The sequence below is a fragment of the Mirounga leonina genome, unplaced genomic scaffold (genome assembly GCF_011800145.1).
Source record: "Mirounga leonina isolate KUSES-001 unplaced genomic scaffold, KU_Mleo_1.0 Mir_200, whole genome shotgun sequence".
NCBI classification, from domain to species: Eukaryota; Metazoa; Chordata; class Mammalia; order Carnivora; family Phocidae; genus Mirounga; species Mirounga leonina.
Genome location: NW_023270503.1, coordinates 10,807,038 through 10,827,306, shown reverse-complemented (window position 1 = coordinate 10,827,306; position 20,269 = coordinate 10,807,038). Strand labels below are relative to the sequence as shown.

At 38.4% G+C, this 20,269-nt stretch overlaps 1 protein-coding gene across 13 annotated transcripts in view; it reads right to left on the bottom strand.

Annotated features, from left to right (window-relative positions):
- ACACA (acetyl-CoA carboxylase alpha) overlaps window positions 1-20,269 on the bottom strand; it is a 280,433-nt gene that overhangs the window by 95,144 nt on the left and 165,020 nt on the right. For all 13 annotated transcript variants that reach the window (XM_035026634.1, XM_035026635.1, XM_035026633.1 and 10 more), the window contains 6 exons: window positions 16,851-16,907; window positions 16,565-16,609; window positions 9,706-9,747; window positions 8,434-8,649; window positions 7,514-7,669; window positions 5,160-5,363 (listed from right to left, as the gene is read on the bottom strand). In XM_035026634.1, the coding sequence (XP_034882525.1) occupies window positions 5,160-5,363; window positions 7,514-7,669; window positions 8,434-8,649; window positions 9,706-9,747; window positions 16,565-16,609; window positions 16,851-16,907 (720 nt within the window). The remainder of the gene's footprint in view (window positions 1-5,159; window positions 5,364-7,513; window positions 7,670-8,433; window positions 8,650-9,705; window positions 9,748-16,564; window positions 16,610-16,850; window positions 16,908-20,269) is intronic.

Sequence of the window (20,269 nt, the reverse complement as noted above, 5' to 3'; positions counted from 1 at the left end):
GAAGAGAATGGCATGGGAGTTAAGAGACAGAATAAAATCAGCTGCCTGGATGCGCTTTCTTCATAAATGTTATTTCACATTTTTGGTGGGTTGAATAGCTAAGACATGCCTTTACACATTGGGTAGTGTTCTCACCTCTCTACAGATGATCCAACTCCAAAAAATGGTATGTGACCAATGACACACCATGCGCTGCTCTCACTTTTGGATTAGTTGAAATCAACAAGAAAGCACAGTGTAAATTTCACACCTCAGAGACAGACTGACAATGCTTGCCTTCTAAAGTAACTTGAATTCCACATACTCAGAAATGAAGTATGTCAACCAACAAGTCTGAGCAGTCCTCACAGTTAAGTTGAGGAACAGCTATGCACTGAAGAGAATTCTGCTCTTTCCCCAACAGGAGAAGGCCAGGTCAAGGCTCTACCCTATTATCTGTGCTCTAGTCTACTTGATTAGAAGGTGCTTCTTCATAAGTGTTACTAGCCACACAAAGGCTTTAAAGATTTCTGCCAGAAATGGATTTCATCCATCCATCTAGCTAGTCAGTTCTCATTAGCTCATAAGACATAGCCTATAGCAAAATAAATGTGTTATATATATTTATATAATATAGATATACATATTTATCTCCCTCAGTATACTAGGTCTAAAACTAGTGAATAGCTCCGGCAATACCTATATTGTCACATAATGAAATCACCACACCAGTTTTTAATCATTTTAACCCAAACATTTTCGAGAAGAGTACTTCATACTCCATATACTTAGTTTTATTTGCTTATGAATATTTATAAGGTATGCCATTACTTCAGTTTAGTTAATATTTATTGAGTGCCCAGAGGTTGTATGACACTAAACTAGGCACTTTATGCATGAATACATAAAATATAGATTCCCAACACAGTGAATACAAATGTGGGAAATAAGGGTATGTGTATACACCCACATATCTATTCTGGTCTAAAATAAATAAGCTTGAGTCTACCATTAAGGAATAGATTTGTGAACCCAATATATAGGCTTAACAACAGAATTAAGTACTTTCCCAAACTCTGGACACCATTTAGCTAAGTGAATCCTTACCCTCCTAACCTCAGAGGAACAAATATGTTCTACTGATTTGTCAGTCAGGTCCTACAGTGGGCAAAAACTGTCTTGTGAGGCTTACAACCCCAAAGAAGGGAGCTTCCAGTCCTATTCCACATGACTAATGGTCAAAGTCACTGGGTAGGAGGTAGAATTAGCAATATCTTAGGTAGAAATGGAAATGTTTTAAGAAATTCAAAGTGTTAAGTGAGGTCAGGGTGTTAGAATGAGAAAACTGGACTCAGAGGAGATAAACTGAATCAAAATAAGAAAAAGGAGTAAAAGCAGCAGGTTCTTGGGACTACATTCCTGTCTATTAGGAAAGACCAGAGCTGTGGGTCAGAGTTTGAGACTCACTTTTGCCAAGGTGGAATGAAGGCAGGCTGGTCATTAGTTAAGCAACATAATTATGTGGACTGAGAAAGGGGACTGGAGAAAGCCCTCTAGGTAGACTCACTGCTGGTGGGAATTTAAAATGGTATGACTACTTTCGCACAGTTTAGCAGTTTCTTATAAAATTAAACATACACTGGGCGCCTGGTGGCTCAGTTGTTAAGCATTTGCCTTCGGCTCAGGTCATAATTCCAGGGTCCTGGTATCGAGCTCCATATCGGGCTTCCTGCTCTACGGGAAGCCTGCTTCTCCCTCTCCCACTCCCCCTGCTTGGGTTCCCTCTCTTGCTGTGTCTCTGTCAAATAAATAAATAAAATCTTTAAAAAAAAAATACACTTACTGTGACCCAGTAATTACACTCTTATATATTTACCCAAGAGAAATGAAAACATATCTACATAAAGACTTATAAATGAATGTTCATATGGCAGCTTTATTCATAATAGCCCAAACTGGAAAATAAAACTTCAAATATCCATCAAAAGGTGAATGAATATACAAATTTTGGTACATCCAGGGGTGCCTGGGTGGCTCACTCCGTTAAGTGTCCAACTCTTGATTCTGGCTCAGGTCATGATCTCAGGGTCATGGGATCGAGCCCCGCATCAGGCTCCACGCACAGCGGGGAGTCTGCTTGAGATTCTCTCTCTCCCTTTGCCCCTCCCCCTGCTCACTTGCATACTCTCTAAAATAATAAATAAATAAATCTTTAAAAAAATTTTTTTGGTATATCCATAAAACAGAATACCACTCAGCAATGAAGAGGAACATACCCATTGTCTATACAACATAGAATAATCTCAAAAATATTATTATACTGAGCAAAAGAAGCCAGATACAACACTGTACATAGTGTCTAATTTCATATATATGAAATTCTAGGACAGGCAAAACTAATCTGTAATAATAGAAAGCAGATGAGTGGTTGCCTAAGGCTGGGGCTGGTGACTCTACCTTTGACAGCAAAAGAAAATCAGAGACCTTTAAGGGGTGTCAAGATGTTCTCTATCATGACTGTGATGATGGTTATACAGGTGTATACAATTTCAGAATGAACCCAAGTATATACATAAAATAACTGCATTTTATATGTACATTGTATCTCAATAAAGGTCATTTAAAATGTATAGTTTCTCCCTTACACTACACATTGGAAATCAACTGACATATGCAATGGATTACCCAAATCTCTTCTCCCCACTATGACTGGCTGACATCAGTGTTCATTACAGCTAATAACACAAAGACTTTACCAGGAAAATGAAACGAAATGAAGCTCAAGCCAGTCAACCTTGCTTCTTCTTGTTTTTTTGTTTAAGATTTTATTTATTTATTTGACAGAGAGAGACACAGTGAGAGAGGGAACACAAGCAGGGGGAGTGGGAGAGGGAGAAGCAGGCTTCCCGCCGAGCAGGGAGCCCGATGCAGGGCTCGATCCCAGGACCCTGAGATCATGACCTGAGCCAAAGGCAGACGCTTAATGACTGAGCCATCCAGGGGCCCCTCAACCTTGCTTCTTGTTGTCAGAAAGAATAAATGAAGTGCTGAGCAAGAGGCTGGTGGTAGTGGATACTACTGAATGATCGGCTACCTACAATAATTCCATTTTTGTACTATAATGGACATAGGAGTTAAAAATGGGTAAAGTGTATGTTTTACAAGTTCATGAAAACATGTATGTATTATATATATCATACACCTTTCACCACTATTATTTTATTATAGCACAAATCATAATCATACTACTGAGAAACTAATTATCTGTCTTCTTCCCCTCTGATGTAAATTTCTCAAGAATAGAGATTACTTTTTATCTTTGAATCCATAGTGCCTGACACACTATAGGTGGTCAATCGATGTTACATCGATGAACAAATGAATGAATGATACACAGGGCTCTACATTATTTTAAATTTACCATAATGACTTACTAGAACAAAGACAAGGAAAAAATAAGTTGGCAATAAGCATCAGGTAGACATTAAGAGCACCAGAGAAGAGCTGAAGGCTGTTCTTTTGATGGTTCCCTCCTCTAGCCAGGGGCTTTTGGGCTCCTGGGTTTACATTCAGCAGTGGCCGCTGAACTCTCTCCACTGAAGAGCCTGAGGGAGACCTCTTCTTTCAGGGCTTCCTAAATATGCAGGACCCAAGGTAATAGGGGTTTTCCCTCAGGCAAAAGGGAGCTCATTCATTCTTTCAGATACTTACTGAGTGCTTATTTTGTGCCAGGCATAGTACTAAATCCTGGCTGAAGGCATCTGAGCCTTTCATGCCCCTGTGCCACCACTGGCCAGAATGAGGGAAATCTAAGAGCTTTCTAATAAAAAAAAGGAAAAAAAAGTCCTTAGGAAGAACAAACGTATTCATCAAAAACATTAAAATCTCAAGTGGCCATCTTATTTTTCACAAGAATAGACCTGCCTTGAAGGCACTGTAGAAGTTAATTAAAAATATCCCTGACTGTGGAAAGCTTTGACTGAAAATGTCTTTAAGGTTGTCCTGAAAAACATCAAATGCAGCAAAAATTATTGTATACCCTTTCTCTTGCTCATCCCTTGTGCTCTCGTGCTCACTCTCTCTCTGTTTTAACTGTTCACTTCTCACTGGATAGATTTCTCTGGCCATCTAACTAGGAATCAAAGCACAAAATGAAAGGTCACTCTGACAACTATCCAAACTCAGATTTTTAAAATTCATCTTCAAAATACTGGCAAAAATGTCTTCTCTTGCCTCTATTCCTGGATTTAAAAGGACACAGATAAAAACGAGAGACATATAATCTCTTCCTGGTACCCAATGCATAGAACAAACGGAGATCTTTGTGTACACATACTGGAGCAAGGTCATCCTTTAACCAGAAGAAATGCACTTCCCAAATTCAGGACAAAAACCTAAAATAACAACCCAGTTCTTAAGAATATGTGAGCCATGGCAAACCAACCTAAATCCAGTATCATAACAAATGGCACAAATACTTAGAAATGAAGGTGGTAACATAGATTAAAAGGAATTCTCTGTTATGACAGAATCAATCTACTGAAAGAATCATCTTCCATTTTCACATTCTTGATTTTTCTACCTGAAAAGGGGGTTAAGGTTCGCTACTTTGCTCTTTTATAGAAACATAATACTCTGAGCTCTCTGAAGGAAAAATAACGTGTGTAAATGTGAATAACATCATGGGTAAATATGATAAAGTCACTGCTTGACATTGTTCAAGCTATTATATTACACTGAAATTTTCCTTCTTTAAAATCAAAGTTGATGACATACTTCAACAATTCTCTTTTCTTTACTTGCCAATGAATAGACTATCTAGGCTGAAAACAGGAAGAAGGACAGATCAGACCAGACAAGACAAGGTAGTTCAGGTAGCTCAAGAGCCCTCTAAAAAAGAACCCTAAACTGCAGAATTATCTCGGGAGTCAGGTTCATCTGGCATCTGTTAGGGCTCATCAGTATGTCACAAAAGATTGAGGGTTTCATAACACCATGATTAAGAACACACGCACATCTTATAAGGCAAATGAAGTTTTTCAAATTCATGTGACCATTTAAGCTGACAGAGGATAACTCCACTACGTGAAGCAATGGGACTTGTGAGTGTGGGTCTTCCCTAACAAGGACAAGTAGCTCATCTTTAGGACCCAATCAAAACTCTGAGGAGCCTGCTGTACCTGTGCTGTCCTGGAGTCAGTCACTTCCTTGTACAAGCTGATGTCCAAGTAATAGCCAGACTCGTTTGTCAGGAAGAGGCGGATGGGAATTGCTTTTCCAGTTGGTGTCAGGCGAATGTTGATTTTCAGTTCTGCCTGGAGGACACGTAATTTCCACAGCCGACTTCCATAGCGCATTACCATGCTCCGCACAGATTCCTCAATCTGTCACAGACACATCACCAAGCACAAAACTTAAACACCTTGGAACTAGAACCTATTTTCAGGTCTGCCCATCTTTGGGAAAGAAGGAATGGAAAAAGGTGCTGGTTTCTGGAGATGGGCACTACATGTATTCTTTATAAAAAGTAAGATAATTTCTCCCCAACCCTACTCTCGCTTAGAACAAATCAGGGACAATTTCATGCCAGCCTGGCATTTGAGTAGGGTTCTCTGGCTCACAACACCCTAATCTATGCAACTCCCTACCCCTTTCCCAATGATATTCATATTCTATATCGAATATCTGCAATATCTAAAATTACAAGCCATGGGATTTAAGAGAAAGCCCCAAATAAGAATAAAATCTCTAGTTAAATAGCTATTAAGTAGCATTTATATGCATGGTAGCTATGTTTCATTGCACTTACAGGACCTTAAATCATCATAGCAATTACCACCATGAGTTTTTTCCTATACAATTTTATTAAACTTTATATCATGCCTCTTGGTAAACTGCACAAATTAAAGAGAGGCAATTCGTAGGTGGGGCTAGAATGTTCTCTCTAAACAGGGCTCTGAAGCTTGGTCATTGCCAAGTCCAACTGGGATTTAAGTAGATGAGGGATGTTCCATAGTTTCTCTAAGGCTTATCCCAAGGCAGCTTAGCACTCCTAGTTTTCAGGTTTAGGCAAGTTATTTTAACCAAATGGCCTTAGATGGGATTTTTCCTTACTGACATTCTAAAGTGAAATTTTGTTTTCCCAATATGGCTGTAGGCAGCTAGGACATACTACTCAAAATTAACGTCTTCTTAAATGAAGTATCTAAAATGCTTTCTCAACTTAGAAAATATCAAAAATATCTTCTACCACCCTTCTCTTACAGTTCTTCTGAAGTATGTGCCACCCCTGCAGTCTGTTTTTGCACCACAGAATCTTAGATTAGAATGGATTTCAAGGAGTTGACTTCTCTAGTCCCACACTTGCTTGTTAACCAAGAGGTATCTATCTGTTCTTTTCGTGAGGGAACAAAAGTCAACAATCTCTACGTATGGGAAACTGACAGCTCCTATGACTGGAAAGGCATAGCTAGGGTGTATGGGTATTTAGAGCGGAGGCAGAGAGGCAGATATTAAACAACTCACTGAGAAATGGTTAAGTCAAACCTAAAAATATATATGGTTATATAATTATATATAATATATATAGTTATATGGTTTCCATTTTCAGTATTCCAGCCTCATCAGTCCCAGAATGCTTAAGAGAACCTTTAGTTAAACTAGATGATGAGACTTGATACTCAGGGAGTGGTCCTTGGTTTTCCTGACAGAGTAAAGCAACCTATCAGTCATTTGGAGTCTTGAAGAAAAAAAAAAGCAGAAAGTGACTTTTCAGGTCTTAGAAATTAAGTTCAAAAAAGCAAAAGTCCATGCCTACAACTGATCTTGAGAAGGGGGAATACTGGTTCTCCTAATGAAATTCCACAATACCACGGTAGAAAAAGGTTAGAGGGAATACAGAGAGCAGCCGGTCTTTATTACACCTGGGATAAAAGGTCAAGTGCAGAATCACCCTGTTTTCCTTCCTTAAATTATATGGAATGAATTTTAGAAGAGAACCTCAGGATAGAAAACATACATAATACATGTGAAAATTCCTCATCAAACAAATTCTCTCCCTGTGTAAAAATACCAGAGAGAAACAGGTTAGACACTCTGTGAAGGCGTATTGTCTCCCTAAGGCCACCAGGTAAGTAACAGTTAGGGCAAAGCAGCAGCAATTTTGCCAAAAGGCCCAATAATAGCAAAGTTATTCCAGATGAGAAATCCTAGGGAATCATATAAAAATAGGACCACTATGATGACAAATATCATGGAATAACAGAAAGAAATTTATGTTTTTGTACTGCTTATAAATGACCAGCAAGATAACATCATACCACCTTCTATTTTGATGTCTGCTCTCAGTGGCTATATTGAATTTCTGACACCCTCCTGGAAACCCTGTCTCACAAGCATTCCGTAAACTTTAAAGATCAAGGGCTCAACTAGCTGGCCAAGAGTACCTGTTCCCAGGTCCAAGTGAGAATAAATATGGATGAATCTCTCTGCTTGTGTTTGGTAGTGCTGGAAGAGAAGCTAAGGAGAAATGTACCTTTGATGGGTCCATGATGACCGTGGGCACAAAGTTGAGGAAGATGTGGTTGCAGTCAGTGCGAACATTTGTATTGTTAAAAGCGACTTCCAACTCATCCATGGCTTCTAGGAGCAGCCTCTCCCCTTCATTTTGTAGATATTCAAAAGAAGCTTCCTATGCAAGAAGAAAATCACCACCAACATTAGTGTGTTTTAGAGAGTCAATAAAGAACTGGAAAATTATAATAACTTGAGTAGTAGTATGTCATGAATCATAAAGCACCTGCTGATGTTACCTTTCTCCCTAGAGTCGGCTCAATGACTGTAGGTGGCAGGGGCAGGCAATGGTCAGATAAAGAGTTCCTGCAGCCCTTCCTCCTGCCTCCTAGCAAGCCATTTCCTTCCAACAGGTGGACATGCTATGCTGGGCATCCCCAAAGCTATACCTCCAATAGGATTACTTTTCAGGTATGGCAAACAGAGCAGTTTAGAAAGTAAATCTGTTTGGAAAATAAAAGCTGAAAACGGTATAGCTATGGGATGCAGTAATTAACGCGCCAGGAAGTGCCTTGCTGTACACAGAAACTACCCTATGTCTAGATGGGCTTACAACGGGGCCATCTCTAACTTTTCTCTTTATCTTCTATCATCACCTAACTCTCCCTGTGATCTTTCCATTAAGACGCTTTTGCTTCTCTCAAGTGAGTGCTTTCATGCTTCTTCCCCACTACCAAGAAAAAAAAATTTTTTAAAGCCCTTTATAATATGGAATATTTATTTCTGTGAGAGAAAGCACTCTCAGACTTCTGCCGGATACGGGAGAGTGGGAAGAATGAGAATAAGAATCGTGATTCAAAAAATGAAAACCCGATTTTCAACAACGCCTGCTTCTCTGCCCCTTCCCTCAGGGATGACTTCCCACCAAAGTACAGTACCCACCTTGGTGACTAGATCAGAATGTCTGATGATTGCACGAACGAAGAATCTGTAGTCTGTCACTTCCGTGCCCACTTCCACCTTGGCTGCCCCAAGATACAGGTGCATCTTATGATTAGCACATGGAATGGCAGTAAGGTCAAAATTTCTCATCCGGTTCAGCTCTAACTGGAAAGCTAGGGCAGGCTCCAGGTGACGATAGATACGATCCTCCTCAAACTGAGCACGAAAGTGGAGAACAAAAGAGCCCACAAGAGGCAGTTACAAAATTACATTATGAAGAACATGTACGTAAAAAGAGATGCTTGAAAACAGAAACATAAGTGATGATGTGCAAATAAGCAACAAAAAATGAGCTACATACAAGGGTAATGCTATAGCTTACATAAGATTAGGGACTGAAGTGCCTATTTACTTCCCAAGCTTTCATCATTTATGCTTTTACAAGTGGTGATGCTCACCATTAAAAACAAGCAAACAAAAACACCAATTCCCTCAGAACTCTCACTGCATTACTGTCTATACAATTCATTTTTGATAATTAACCACAGACTGCTTCATATTAATATCTACTTCACATACCAGTGTTTTGGGTTTACCCAACTAAAATGTTTATAGGCAGGGCCTGGTTTTATATTCTTATTTCTGGCACAGTATCAATGACACAGGAAATACTCAACAAATAAACATCATATAATTTTTAAAAATAAAAATATTTGGCTTTGGAATATTCTCCATCCCTACAGATATATAACTATTTATGTATCTTTTTTAAAAGTTATGTTTACATTTACTGTATGTTTTGTTGAAATAAAATCGTTCTTCCAGAGCACATGTCAACTGAGCGAATGGAGAGGGAGAGTCAAAGCCGGTAACAGGAAGAAACCAACATGGTCTGAAATTCTGTATTTCAAAATTGAAAAAAAAATGCACATAAACAAGACTTGGGTATAAATGAACTGTCTGTGGGTGACAAGAATACTACTACTAAGTATAGTAGTCCTTTAATATTATATCATTAGGATCATCCTAAAGAGTAGGGAGAACTGTGAAAGTTATCGCTTTCTCCGGATACATTTGATTGTTTTCTAAACCAAATTCCTTCAGAAAGGAGTCTTCTTTAGTTCCAAGACACATGTAAGGCAAAGGGAAGCACAAGTTCAGTCAGAGAAAGGAGAATGGCAAGAAGAGCACATGGCAAAAATAAGCCATTCTTGGGTTTTTAAGAACAAAATGAAGATTAAAAAAAAAAAGTGGGAAGGAATCAGTCCTTACCTTATCCCTTGCTCGGAAGGTGAAAAATTTAGGAAATTCTCTCTGTGTTAAAGAAAGGGAAAACGTGTCAGTCTTTCACAGATACGGCTCTTTGGGGATAAACACATCGTAAGTATAGAAACAGTGAAGCATCTAGAAGGCAGTTCCTAGAAAACATGCTCCTTACCTAAGCTTAGCCTGGGGAATATGAATGATCCTCTGGGTAGCTACCACTTTGACCCCACTTCCAAATATGAAATCACCACACTATTATCCTAACTTTAATAGCTACCCTCTCCTAGGAAAAAAAAATTAGTATTTTTTTCATCTCCCAAGTGAAAAAAAAATCTTCCCAGGTGCTGCTTTTGGCACAACCTGGCAAATAAAACTAATATACCCTTACGATGCAGCATTGCAAAAGTAGTCACTGGACTGATTTCCCAAGTTTCTCCTTAAGAAACTTAAAATGTAAACCAGCCAGATAGCACAGGATCCCCAATCCATGTTTTTATCCACATTCCCTCTCAAGTCAATAATTCCAAGGGTTTAAACAATAATATTTCAAGACAAAGAAAAGTATAAGATGTTACTTTGGTCACTAACACTCTATGTATAGGAGAGAATGGGACGGAACTAGGGAACTTGTAGTCATTAGGTCTTACTGCTCTTTTGCAGGGCATTACACAACAAAGCAACCAATTTCCTAGAACCTTATTAATTAACAAAGATGAATTCAATTAGCAGAGTCCATTAGTTTCTGAAATTTAACTTATTAACACCAAATACCCCTGTTTCTCGGATGAGAGGCTCTACTAGCAGTGTTGGAATCAAGTCATTACTATCGGCCTCTAGAGGAGATTTCATCAGGTACCTTCTTCATTATGAGTGCAATATAATCAAACACTTATTGGTACAAGGCAGAGAGACCAGGACTAGCTAGCTGCCTAAATATCCCTCAATGAGCCTCAGGAAGCATGAAGGAAACATGAACCGAAAGCCTTCTAGGTGGCAGGCGCTCTTATGTGCTGTTCCATTGAACAAGTGCTCTCAACAACCTCTCAGGTATATATGATGACCCATTTTACAGCTGAGGAAGCCGGGGCCAAGTGATATGCCCAGGATCACAGAACCAGAACGTGAACTTGAGTCTCTGTTGCCAGAGCCCACACCCTTTCATTTCTACCACTCTCTCTCAAGGGTAGGGCCCTACCTTTCTACTCTTGTCATAATCCAAATTCCTTATTTAGACGACTTCCTGATGAGATAAAAAACAGAAATTAAGGCTTTAAAGGAAAAAAACAAAGCAAAACTCCTGCTGAAAACTTGTGGTTCTTGAATTTACTGAGAGCTTGAATACTTTCCACAGGTATTTACACCTCATACCTTAACTAAAGCTTACAAAGTTAATAAATCATTTTATATTTCCTTGGCATTTTGACTGTAAAACTGCATTTAACAGGCTTCAGGAGCTTGTTTAGCAAGCCCAGGAAATCCCCTGTCCAGGCTCGGGTCTTTAAAAGCCCTTTGAAAGTGGGTTTTACACAGCACTGATCTTTTACTGATGATGTTTTGTTCTAAATAATTCCCCTGAATGATAGTGAAGAACATGGGGATGACTTCAAGGTTAAGCAGGAAGATGTTCAGCTGAGTTGTCAGTAGATTTCATGCTCATGGCTTTATATAGCCTAGTTTTGGTTTTATTCTTGAGAGGTATGGCTTTCAGAGCATTAGCTAAAAAAGCAACACAGGTCAAAAACAGGAAAGGTAATAAAATCCTCCCATGAAATTTTCTGAAAGAAGAGGCAAGGAAAATCATAATAAAGTCTCTTAAGCATACACCCTATTCTGCCAGAACTATTAATTAAAATATTTATTTAGTGTACCATTTATTCAAGTGTGTATATATGCAGGATCAAAATCATTTTTCTTCAAAAACATCACAATGGTAACCAAAAAACACTGTCTTTACTACTCAGCCAATTAAGAAAATTTGTAGTAACTGAAAGGCATGGGAAGCAAACAGTCTGAATGGAACAAATTTACAACAAATAATGAAAGAGGCTGACTAATTCTTGACAGAGATGGGCAAAGACTACCAAAATAAAAAAACCACTTTCGTTAAGAAAAAGTGTTATGAGATGATACAGGCAAACTTTTTTCTTTTTAAACTTTTGAGCAAATTTTTTAGTTCCATAGTGAGGTCCTCAATTTAAGTGTGAAGCATTCAGAACAGGAGATGGCCAGAAGTTCTGTGCGATGAGAAACCAGGATTACTGAGTGATCCTTGGAAAGCTATACAAGTTCTGAAGACTTTTATAGCAAGTCACCTCTTTCGGTGCTCAAAAAATCACAGAAACACAGAGAAGAAGAAATGCAGAAGTCTGGACCTATAGTTGTAGTAAATTCCTTCACCCTACCTCATCCTGAAACTTCCAATTTTTGCACTAACAGCATTCATGCTTATTCCATCACTAATGTAATTGCTTTCCAGGCATTCTACTAGTGTTATGGGTAAATATCATAATTGAATGTACACAAAGAAAAATCCTCTTAGTGTTCTGGTACCAAAAACCAAAAGAATACAACATTTCTCAGGAAGAAATTATACCCCTGCTGTGTTCAAATCAGCCAACCATCATCAAGACAATCAAAATAATTTGCCTAAATTAGCCAATCAAGACACCCTGCAAATCAGAGAATGTGAAAACCTGCAACAGAAAACATCATAGCTGATTATGATACTAATAATCGTGTTAAAAACCTAATGAGATGAAGAAATTGGAAACTTGCTGGTGCAATTCTCTTTTACCTCAACATGCTGAGAACTAATTATATAGACTGTAATTAAAACAAAACCCCAAACCAAACCTTCTGAAAAACTAATAGTTGATCCACTAGCAAACAAAACTACCAATTTTTTCCCAGCTTTATTGAGATATAACTGACATACCAATTTTTTTTAAAGAAATGAACTACTAACCATGATAACTATTTTTGATAGTGGGTTCTTCCTTCAGGCCCAAATAATCCAAACCATTTTAAAGTGGGAATCACTCCTACAAAACTGGTAAAGCTACAACTATCTCCTAGGTGACTAATAGCAGAATTTTTAAAATCTCATAAATCCTTTCAAACAAGAAGCAAAAGGAAACTTAGATGAAAAACTGATTTTAGAATCTTATCACCATGTTTGGACCTAATGCTTTTGTTTAGGTTGCAAAGGATCAGAAGAAATGCTGAAAATTTGCATTTTAGTACCCTTAACAAAACTGCACTGAGAAAAAAAATATGGAAAGCTTCAAAAAGCATAATACATCCCAATCAAACAGCACCTTCTGCTGCACTTTCTGGAATTGTAGATCTGAAATGTGAGTGAAACTAAGAGACTTAAATACTACATAAAACTGGACAGCTTATTCAGCTACAGAAACTCAAAGACCCTGTTCTTTTGCTTTCAAAGCTTCAATTTTTTTTTTTAATATGGAGGAGATATTTACAAGGATGGGTTGGCCTCAAACTTTGTGTAAATATCCATGTTAAGCAGTTATTCGGGTCCTGTTTTGGGCACCTGATTTAATTAGACGGCCATGGAAACAGCCTGGAGACAGCCTCCTTACTGCTGGTGGATAGGGCCAGCCTGGAAGGACAGGCTCCGGGTTCTAAGAGTCTCCAAGAGACTAAAGGCAGCAGCAGACATTCCAGTGCTCAGCTCTTGGGGGACTGTGGCGATTAGACAAGGAAGTTTTCACTGGCATCTGAAGAAGGACCTAACAATATACATGCTCTCTAGGAATCTCTCCTCTGTCTCACTCATGGGCTGGTTCTGGTTCTGAAGCAGCCAGAGGGCCATGCAACAGCTTAGCGGCCTCATTCCACACCAGCCGGTGTTGTACTTGGTAACCTTCCTCCTCTCCTTGCCCCCTCATGTGCGCGTTCTCTCTTCTATTCAATAATATAGGGATTTCACAGTGTAGAACAGGGGAGGCTGCATACATCACAGTGGATTACCAAGAAGCCAGAGAGATCAAGGGATTCATCTCTAACACTCCCAGAAAGCTTCCTCTTTTTCACACTACACTAACTATGGGGCAAGCACACATCAAATGACATGACAAAGGCTAAGTATCCTTCATGAATGGCAAGCTACTACCAGCAGAGGAACTCACAGCAGTACCATGAGAGTGAGCCCTGGATTTGTACGACTCCTGCCAAGGCTTGCTGGCTATTGTGGATCCTGGACGGAGCTCAGTAATAGTTGGCCTTGCCCCCTGCATAACCACTAGGATCATTTCTAAGGAGCCTAACATAAAAGCACCCCAACTCCTCTGCCATTCAATTCTTCAGAGAAAATCCAGTCCACACCTAAACCTTAATGTTCTCTACGTTCCTACACTCGTGACAAGACACTTGATAATTTAACAGATTTCCCACTTGATGCCACTATAAATAGGAACCGGACAATGATTGCTGGGGAACACCAGCTACTGGGCTCATTTCCTAGAAGATTTTGCCTATATAAGTCCCTATTTAACCTACTGGATAGCAGAGAGAAAAAAAACAACAACAACGTTTTAAAGCTGTAGATACACTCTATGACATGACATAGATTCAGAGGTAAGAAAGTACAAAAGAAAAATAATGCCCGGGAGAATTAATCACTTTGGCTTTTTAGAAGTTTTAGTGGAGGGTTTTAATTTATCACGGACTGCTTATTATAGGAAACCAGTTCTGTGCTATAGACAAGAAGACTCCATCTGAACTATTAGGGAAAAGAAAATAACTTTACAAGTTCACTATTATTTCCCAGAATATTATGTTACTCCAAAGTCAGTGAGAAATGAAATATCACATTAAGACTTAAGAACCTAGCCCAGGGGCGCCTGGGTGGCTCAGTCAGTTAAGCATCTGCCTTTGGCTCAGGTCATGATCCTAGAGTCCTGAGACTGAGCCCCACACAGGGCTCCCTGCTCAGCGGGGAGCCTGCTTCTCCCTCTCCCTGCAGCTCCCCCTGCTTGTGCTCTCTCTCTGTCAAATAAATAAATAAAATCTTAAAAAAAAAAAAAAAAATAGAACCTAGCCCAATACTCTTCCAAACCCAGGTCTCAGTCTGGCATGTCTACCTTAGTTCTGATCAGCATTTACTAGCCATACGATTTATTCATGGGCTCCCATATTCTATCCCAAGAATCAATTTTATACTCTAAGCTCCTGATTTTTCTTCCTAAAGCCCCAGGGTTCTCTTTAAGCTCCTCATACTTCTCCACTGCCTCTAGTTTCCTATCTAAAGTTATTGATTGATATATATCTGCACTCCGCTTGATTTCCTGACATCAATAACACAGGGAAGTTGTGCAGTCCACAACATTTCCTAAAGCATTTCAGAAAATCTTAGCTCTTTAGCTTGTAGGATAGTGTTTCTTGTTTCTCTATAGACTAGACCAACAAGGTGAACTGTGAGAAGGAAAACAATATGTCAAGTACTACAGACCTAATAAACAAAGAGCAATAAAAGCAATCACACATAGGTTCTTGAATTTAGAAAGTCCTTTCCAGAATCCCAAAAGCTATCTTCATTATTGCAAATGAGCAGTGCTTGAAAACTGACTTAATTTTCTTAATTGTTAAAGCAAAACAAAACAAAATTCTTATCAGGAAAATTAAGACTTCCAACCTAATATCTTCTGGAATTTTACTCAGTTGCATTAGGTCAATTTTTAAAGAAATATGTTGACTATAATCAGTCATTTTAGAAAATGACATCCTGATTGTAAACTGGATTTTTGACCTTATGACTATCATACTAGGTATGATCATGGATATACCATAGTTTAGATGCCAGGCTATTAACTTAGTTCTCTTTTCTTTTCTTTTTTTTTTAATTTTTATTTATTTATTCATGAGAGACAGAGAGAGAGAGAGAGAGGCAGAGGGAGAAGCAGGCTCCCAAGGAGCAGGGAGCCCGATGCAGGACTCGATCCCAGGACGCTGGGATCTTGACCTGAGCCGAAGGCAGACGCTTAACCATCTGAGCCACCCAGGCGCCCCCTAACTTAGTTCTCTTTTCAACAAAATTGTTAATTCCATAAATATTAATAGGTAACTCAGTTAAACGGGAGAACAAGCAATTTAATGCTTAAAAATTTTATTTATTTCCTGTTCCTAGAATTAACACAAGAAAAACACCAACTTGGATTCTGTTAAAATATTTTAAATAATAAATGACTGTTTTTCATTTCAGAATTGAGAATTCTCAAGAATAGAACTTGAATCCAACTTTGGTAGAAGCCGAGACCCCAAAATACAATCAGCAGTTGTTTTTTTGTTTTGTTTTGTTTTAAAGATTTATTTATTTATTTTAGGGAGAGAGAGGGAGAGCATGCGAGAGCAGAGGGGAGGTGCAGGGGGGAGACAGAGACCCAGGCAGACTCCGTGCTGAGCTCAGAGCCTGACAAGGGGCTCGACTTCAGGATCCTGAGATCACCACCTGAGCCAAAACCAAGAGTCGGACGCCTAATCGACTGCGCCACCCAGGCACCCCTCAGCCGGCAGTTCTTGATTACTGAGTCCCTTATTCACTATGTACACAGAAGAAATTACTAGTTAGTTCCTGCTTCTTCCTTAGTCATCTGGATAAACACATATGTTCATCCTTAACTACTTCTCAGAGTGATACTGAGAATTCATTATAGGGTTAAAAAAAAAACACCACCAGCTTGCACACTCTTACAGAAGTGGGAGATTCATTTTAACACATTCTAAAAGAAGAACCAAACATCAGTTCAGCCCTTTAAATAACTCACACATATTCTATATATTTAAATAATCAGTGGCAAACAGATAAAACAGTAAATAATCTTTCATTGTGGTTCCTTTTACTTACATGAAATCTCTGATCCACCTCACAGTTGACCTGTTTTCTGAAATCCTTTCAAATGAACGACAGAAAAGAAGGAAAAACAGAAGCTGGCAATCAGTAATAGAATTAAAAATGAATTAAGTAAAAGGCAATCAGTTAAATTAATGTTTTTTTCTTGATTAAATTTATAGAATTATTTATTTGCATAGGTTCTACAAGTAAGTATATGATTATAATCCCATATTTTATTTTTAGAAGTTCTAGCAGCGGCATGAGACACATTGGAGAGGGATCATTCACAGGCCAGTACCTTTTGTGCAACCAGGAAAGTAAGGCGCCGTATCCCATGCTCAACCAGGGTAGCTTTCTACAAACAAACATGTAAAACAGAAAACAGATGAGATCTCTTTTCATCTTCAATTTTACCCCATTTGGTCTTCATAAAGCTCTGATTGGGCAAGCACCCTTTTTGGATCTCTACATCTTGCCTCAGTACCTTCAACTTGCAAATAAATCTCAACCTGGCTCCGGTGGACTAGGTTTCATATATTGATCTGGACAAAACTGAAGGAGAACTTTGTAGGGAAGGATCATACGAAGTCACCTAAATTCTCTAAGGACTGATTTACATCAAGGTGAACCTTAACACAATTTCTGCTCATAAAATCACACCTGGTGGGCCTGTATTCAACTGTGAAAATTAATACTGATACAGAAGCTAAATGTAATCAGGTAGAGGGAAAAGAAGAAATTTCCATAAAACAGAAAATTCAGGTGCTACACTGTTATTTACAGATATTACCTATCATCAGATACTGCATTCCTAGAATTCAACTAAGTCCTGACCTTTTCAGTTCTTCTAAAACATTTCCCCCCTGCTTTACATGAAGGTATTTTTTTAAAAGATTCTCTTTAAAAACTGGTAAAGCAATGTTTAACAGGCTTTTAAACTTAGTGGTTATTTACATCTTCACTTGGCACAGGCAAGGAGTCAAAAGAGACCAGTGGTTTCGAGATAGACCCTTACATGAGCCTTGGGCCTTCAGATCTAAGCCTTCCTCTATACTGTACTGCTCACTTATGCCCAAAGTAGAGACAAAGAAGCAGGTTAATAAATTAAGTAAGAACATTACTACATCAAAAACTAATGATGTATTGTATGGTGACTAACATAACATAATAAAATAAAATTTAAAAAAAATTAAGTAAGAGACATGCTTTTAAAGGTCCCTAACAAAGAGGGGCTATGTGGCAACAAAAAGAAAGGCAATTCCATCTGAATGGCCTGAGAGAATATACGAATAACACAAATAGAAAAAAATATGTGGACTTTCACAACCTACATTCAGACTTTAGTTTGATCACATCCCTTGCTATAACCTGAACCAAGAGCTATGTTCATAAGTCAATTCTTAGCTTTCATGATACTATGAATTTTTTACATCCAAATTAGCTTCCTCTTATAAATAAGCACATTCCTGAGCCATTTTCCTCTACTTCTCCATTTCCACTATGGCACTGCCTAGTAATAAAATTAACAGCATAAACAAAAGATAACTGGAAAAATTAATTTTCTAATAATAAATCCCCAGGCCAAACATGAATAAATTTTGGCTTAATAACATTTTAAAATGATCTGTACTAGCATCATACCCATTAGTGTAAATAACCAAGTATTGATACTACAATAAGAAAAAAACTATTTTAAAAGAACAGAGCCGAGTGGGGGTTGTGGTGGTTATCTGTCTTTCAGCATGCCCAGAAACAGAAACGTTTGTTGTTTTCTTTTTTTTCCAACAGCAACAAAGAATTCCACTACAGCCAAGTCCTTCAAAGACAAGCATCAATAGCTGTGTTCTGGCAAGGGAAGAAAATAACTTTAATAATGCCATGATTTAAAATCAAAACTGTTATTGCTTTTAAAATTCCACAAGTGGCTGACAATAACAGCAGAGCAACAGGATTCTGATTACATTGTAATAATGCGGGTCTCACAGCAAGTCCACAGCTATTACCCAGCGATTAGGCGTCAGCACCTGGAGAAACTCCATTTACACTGACTGCTTCAATCTCCTCCACAAGTCATTTACAAATATATGATCCTAATTTCTATGAGAGAAAAAAAGACATGCTGGGACTAGAAGATTATTTGGACAATTTGGATCAACCTATTTGATAGTTTAATGTGTGCTTTAAAAAAAAAAAACTTTTTCTGAACTACTAGGAGCATGATCAAGAACTGAAAAACAAAACTAGTTATGACTTCAGGTTTTTTTTAATTGCTTTTCCTTCCTTTTTATGTTTTTCCCCCCAAAACAAGGAGGTGAAATGCCAAATATTCCTAGATAAGCACAGTACCTGATGCAGTGAATAGCTTTTCTAGGCTTAGAATGTCAGCACAGTGTACCCTTAGCCTTCCAAAAAGCCATACACAAAGATGCTGGATTTCTCTGTGCCTCGGTTTGTAAGTTCGGTAAAGGGAAAAGGCAATTTCCTATTGCCACTTAATGTTACAAATATAGTGAAAATAAGGAAACTGCTTCTTTAAATCAACGTGTGATGATAGAGAAGACTTGGTTCTGAGGGTAATAAAAAGCCTAAAGTTGAGGTCAGAACAATGAAATATAGGCAATTAATGCCTCAAAACCTGGGAAGAAATGGCCACAGATTATTTCATCAAGCAGCAAAGTCAGCAGCCACACACAACATTAGATCTCTTCCAGCTGAGGTTACCTTGGTCACTGGTCTCAGGTTAATTTTAGGCAGTCACTAGTCCAGGGCAAGAAGGAAGGTAAATTTCTAAAGAAAAATTCTCAGGCATGTCCCGTACCTTCATTTCTCTGGAAATACCTTTTCCTCATGTTGGGCACTACAGTCTCCCAGTCAGTTTATGTGCTGTGAGAGTATAATGGATTAAATGCTAAGGCTCACGTGAAGCACAAAGTGACCATCTCTTCCTGAGTACCTACCATTAGCATGCTGTGAATGCCTATGGCACTAATTGTTTATAATGCGAAATTAAATTTTAAAAAACATCTACTGACTTCTTTCTTTATAATAAGCACTATGAGCTAGGTATTTTCCATTCAAAGAAAGCACATGGGTCTTGTCATTAACGGCAGATGAAGAGAGGTGCTTTGACATCTATCATGTCACAATGAAATACAACTGCATTAAATCACTAGAATCCTAAAAAAGAAAAAAAAAAGTAATATAACTGCAGATTATTTGAGCATGCCTAACCATTCCCTCCAACTAGACTATAAGCAACTTCAGGACCAAGAATGTATTATTTCCTAAAGCACCTAGATCTGAGCCCCCTAGAGCTGGCATCACAAGCCTCCCCTCCTTCCCTCCTTTCCTCCTGCTTGTTTTAAGAGCTGTCTCAAACTTTACCTTTCATGAAGACTTCTTTGAGTAGCCCTCACTAAAATGTACTTTTCTTCCTTGCATTTCTAATTGGTCAGCATACATTTATTAGCAGTAATAACACTTTTTATTTATAAAGAACTTCTATGTGAATTTTTTTCATTTGCACCTTATCACAATCCCATAGGCCTGGATTATTCAGGAATTACTCTACTGTACACGTGGGGAAAAGTTCAAGCTCAAGTAGATTAAGGCCCCTTGAGCACCTGCTGGTAGATTATATAACAGAAACCAGAATTTAAGGCATGTCACATCACGTATCGTGAGGGTGAGAGAACCATTGCTGAGTGGGAGAAAAAC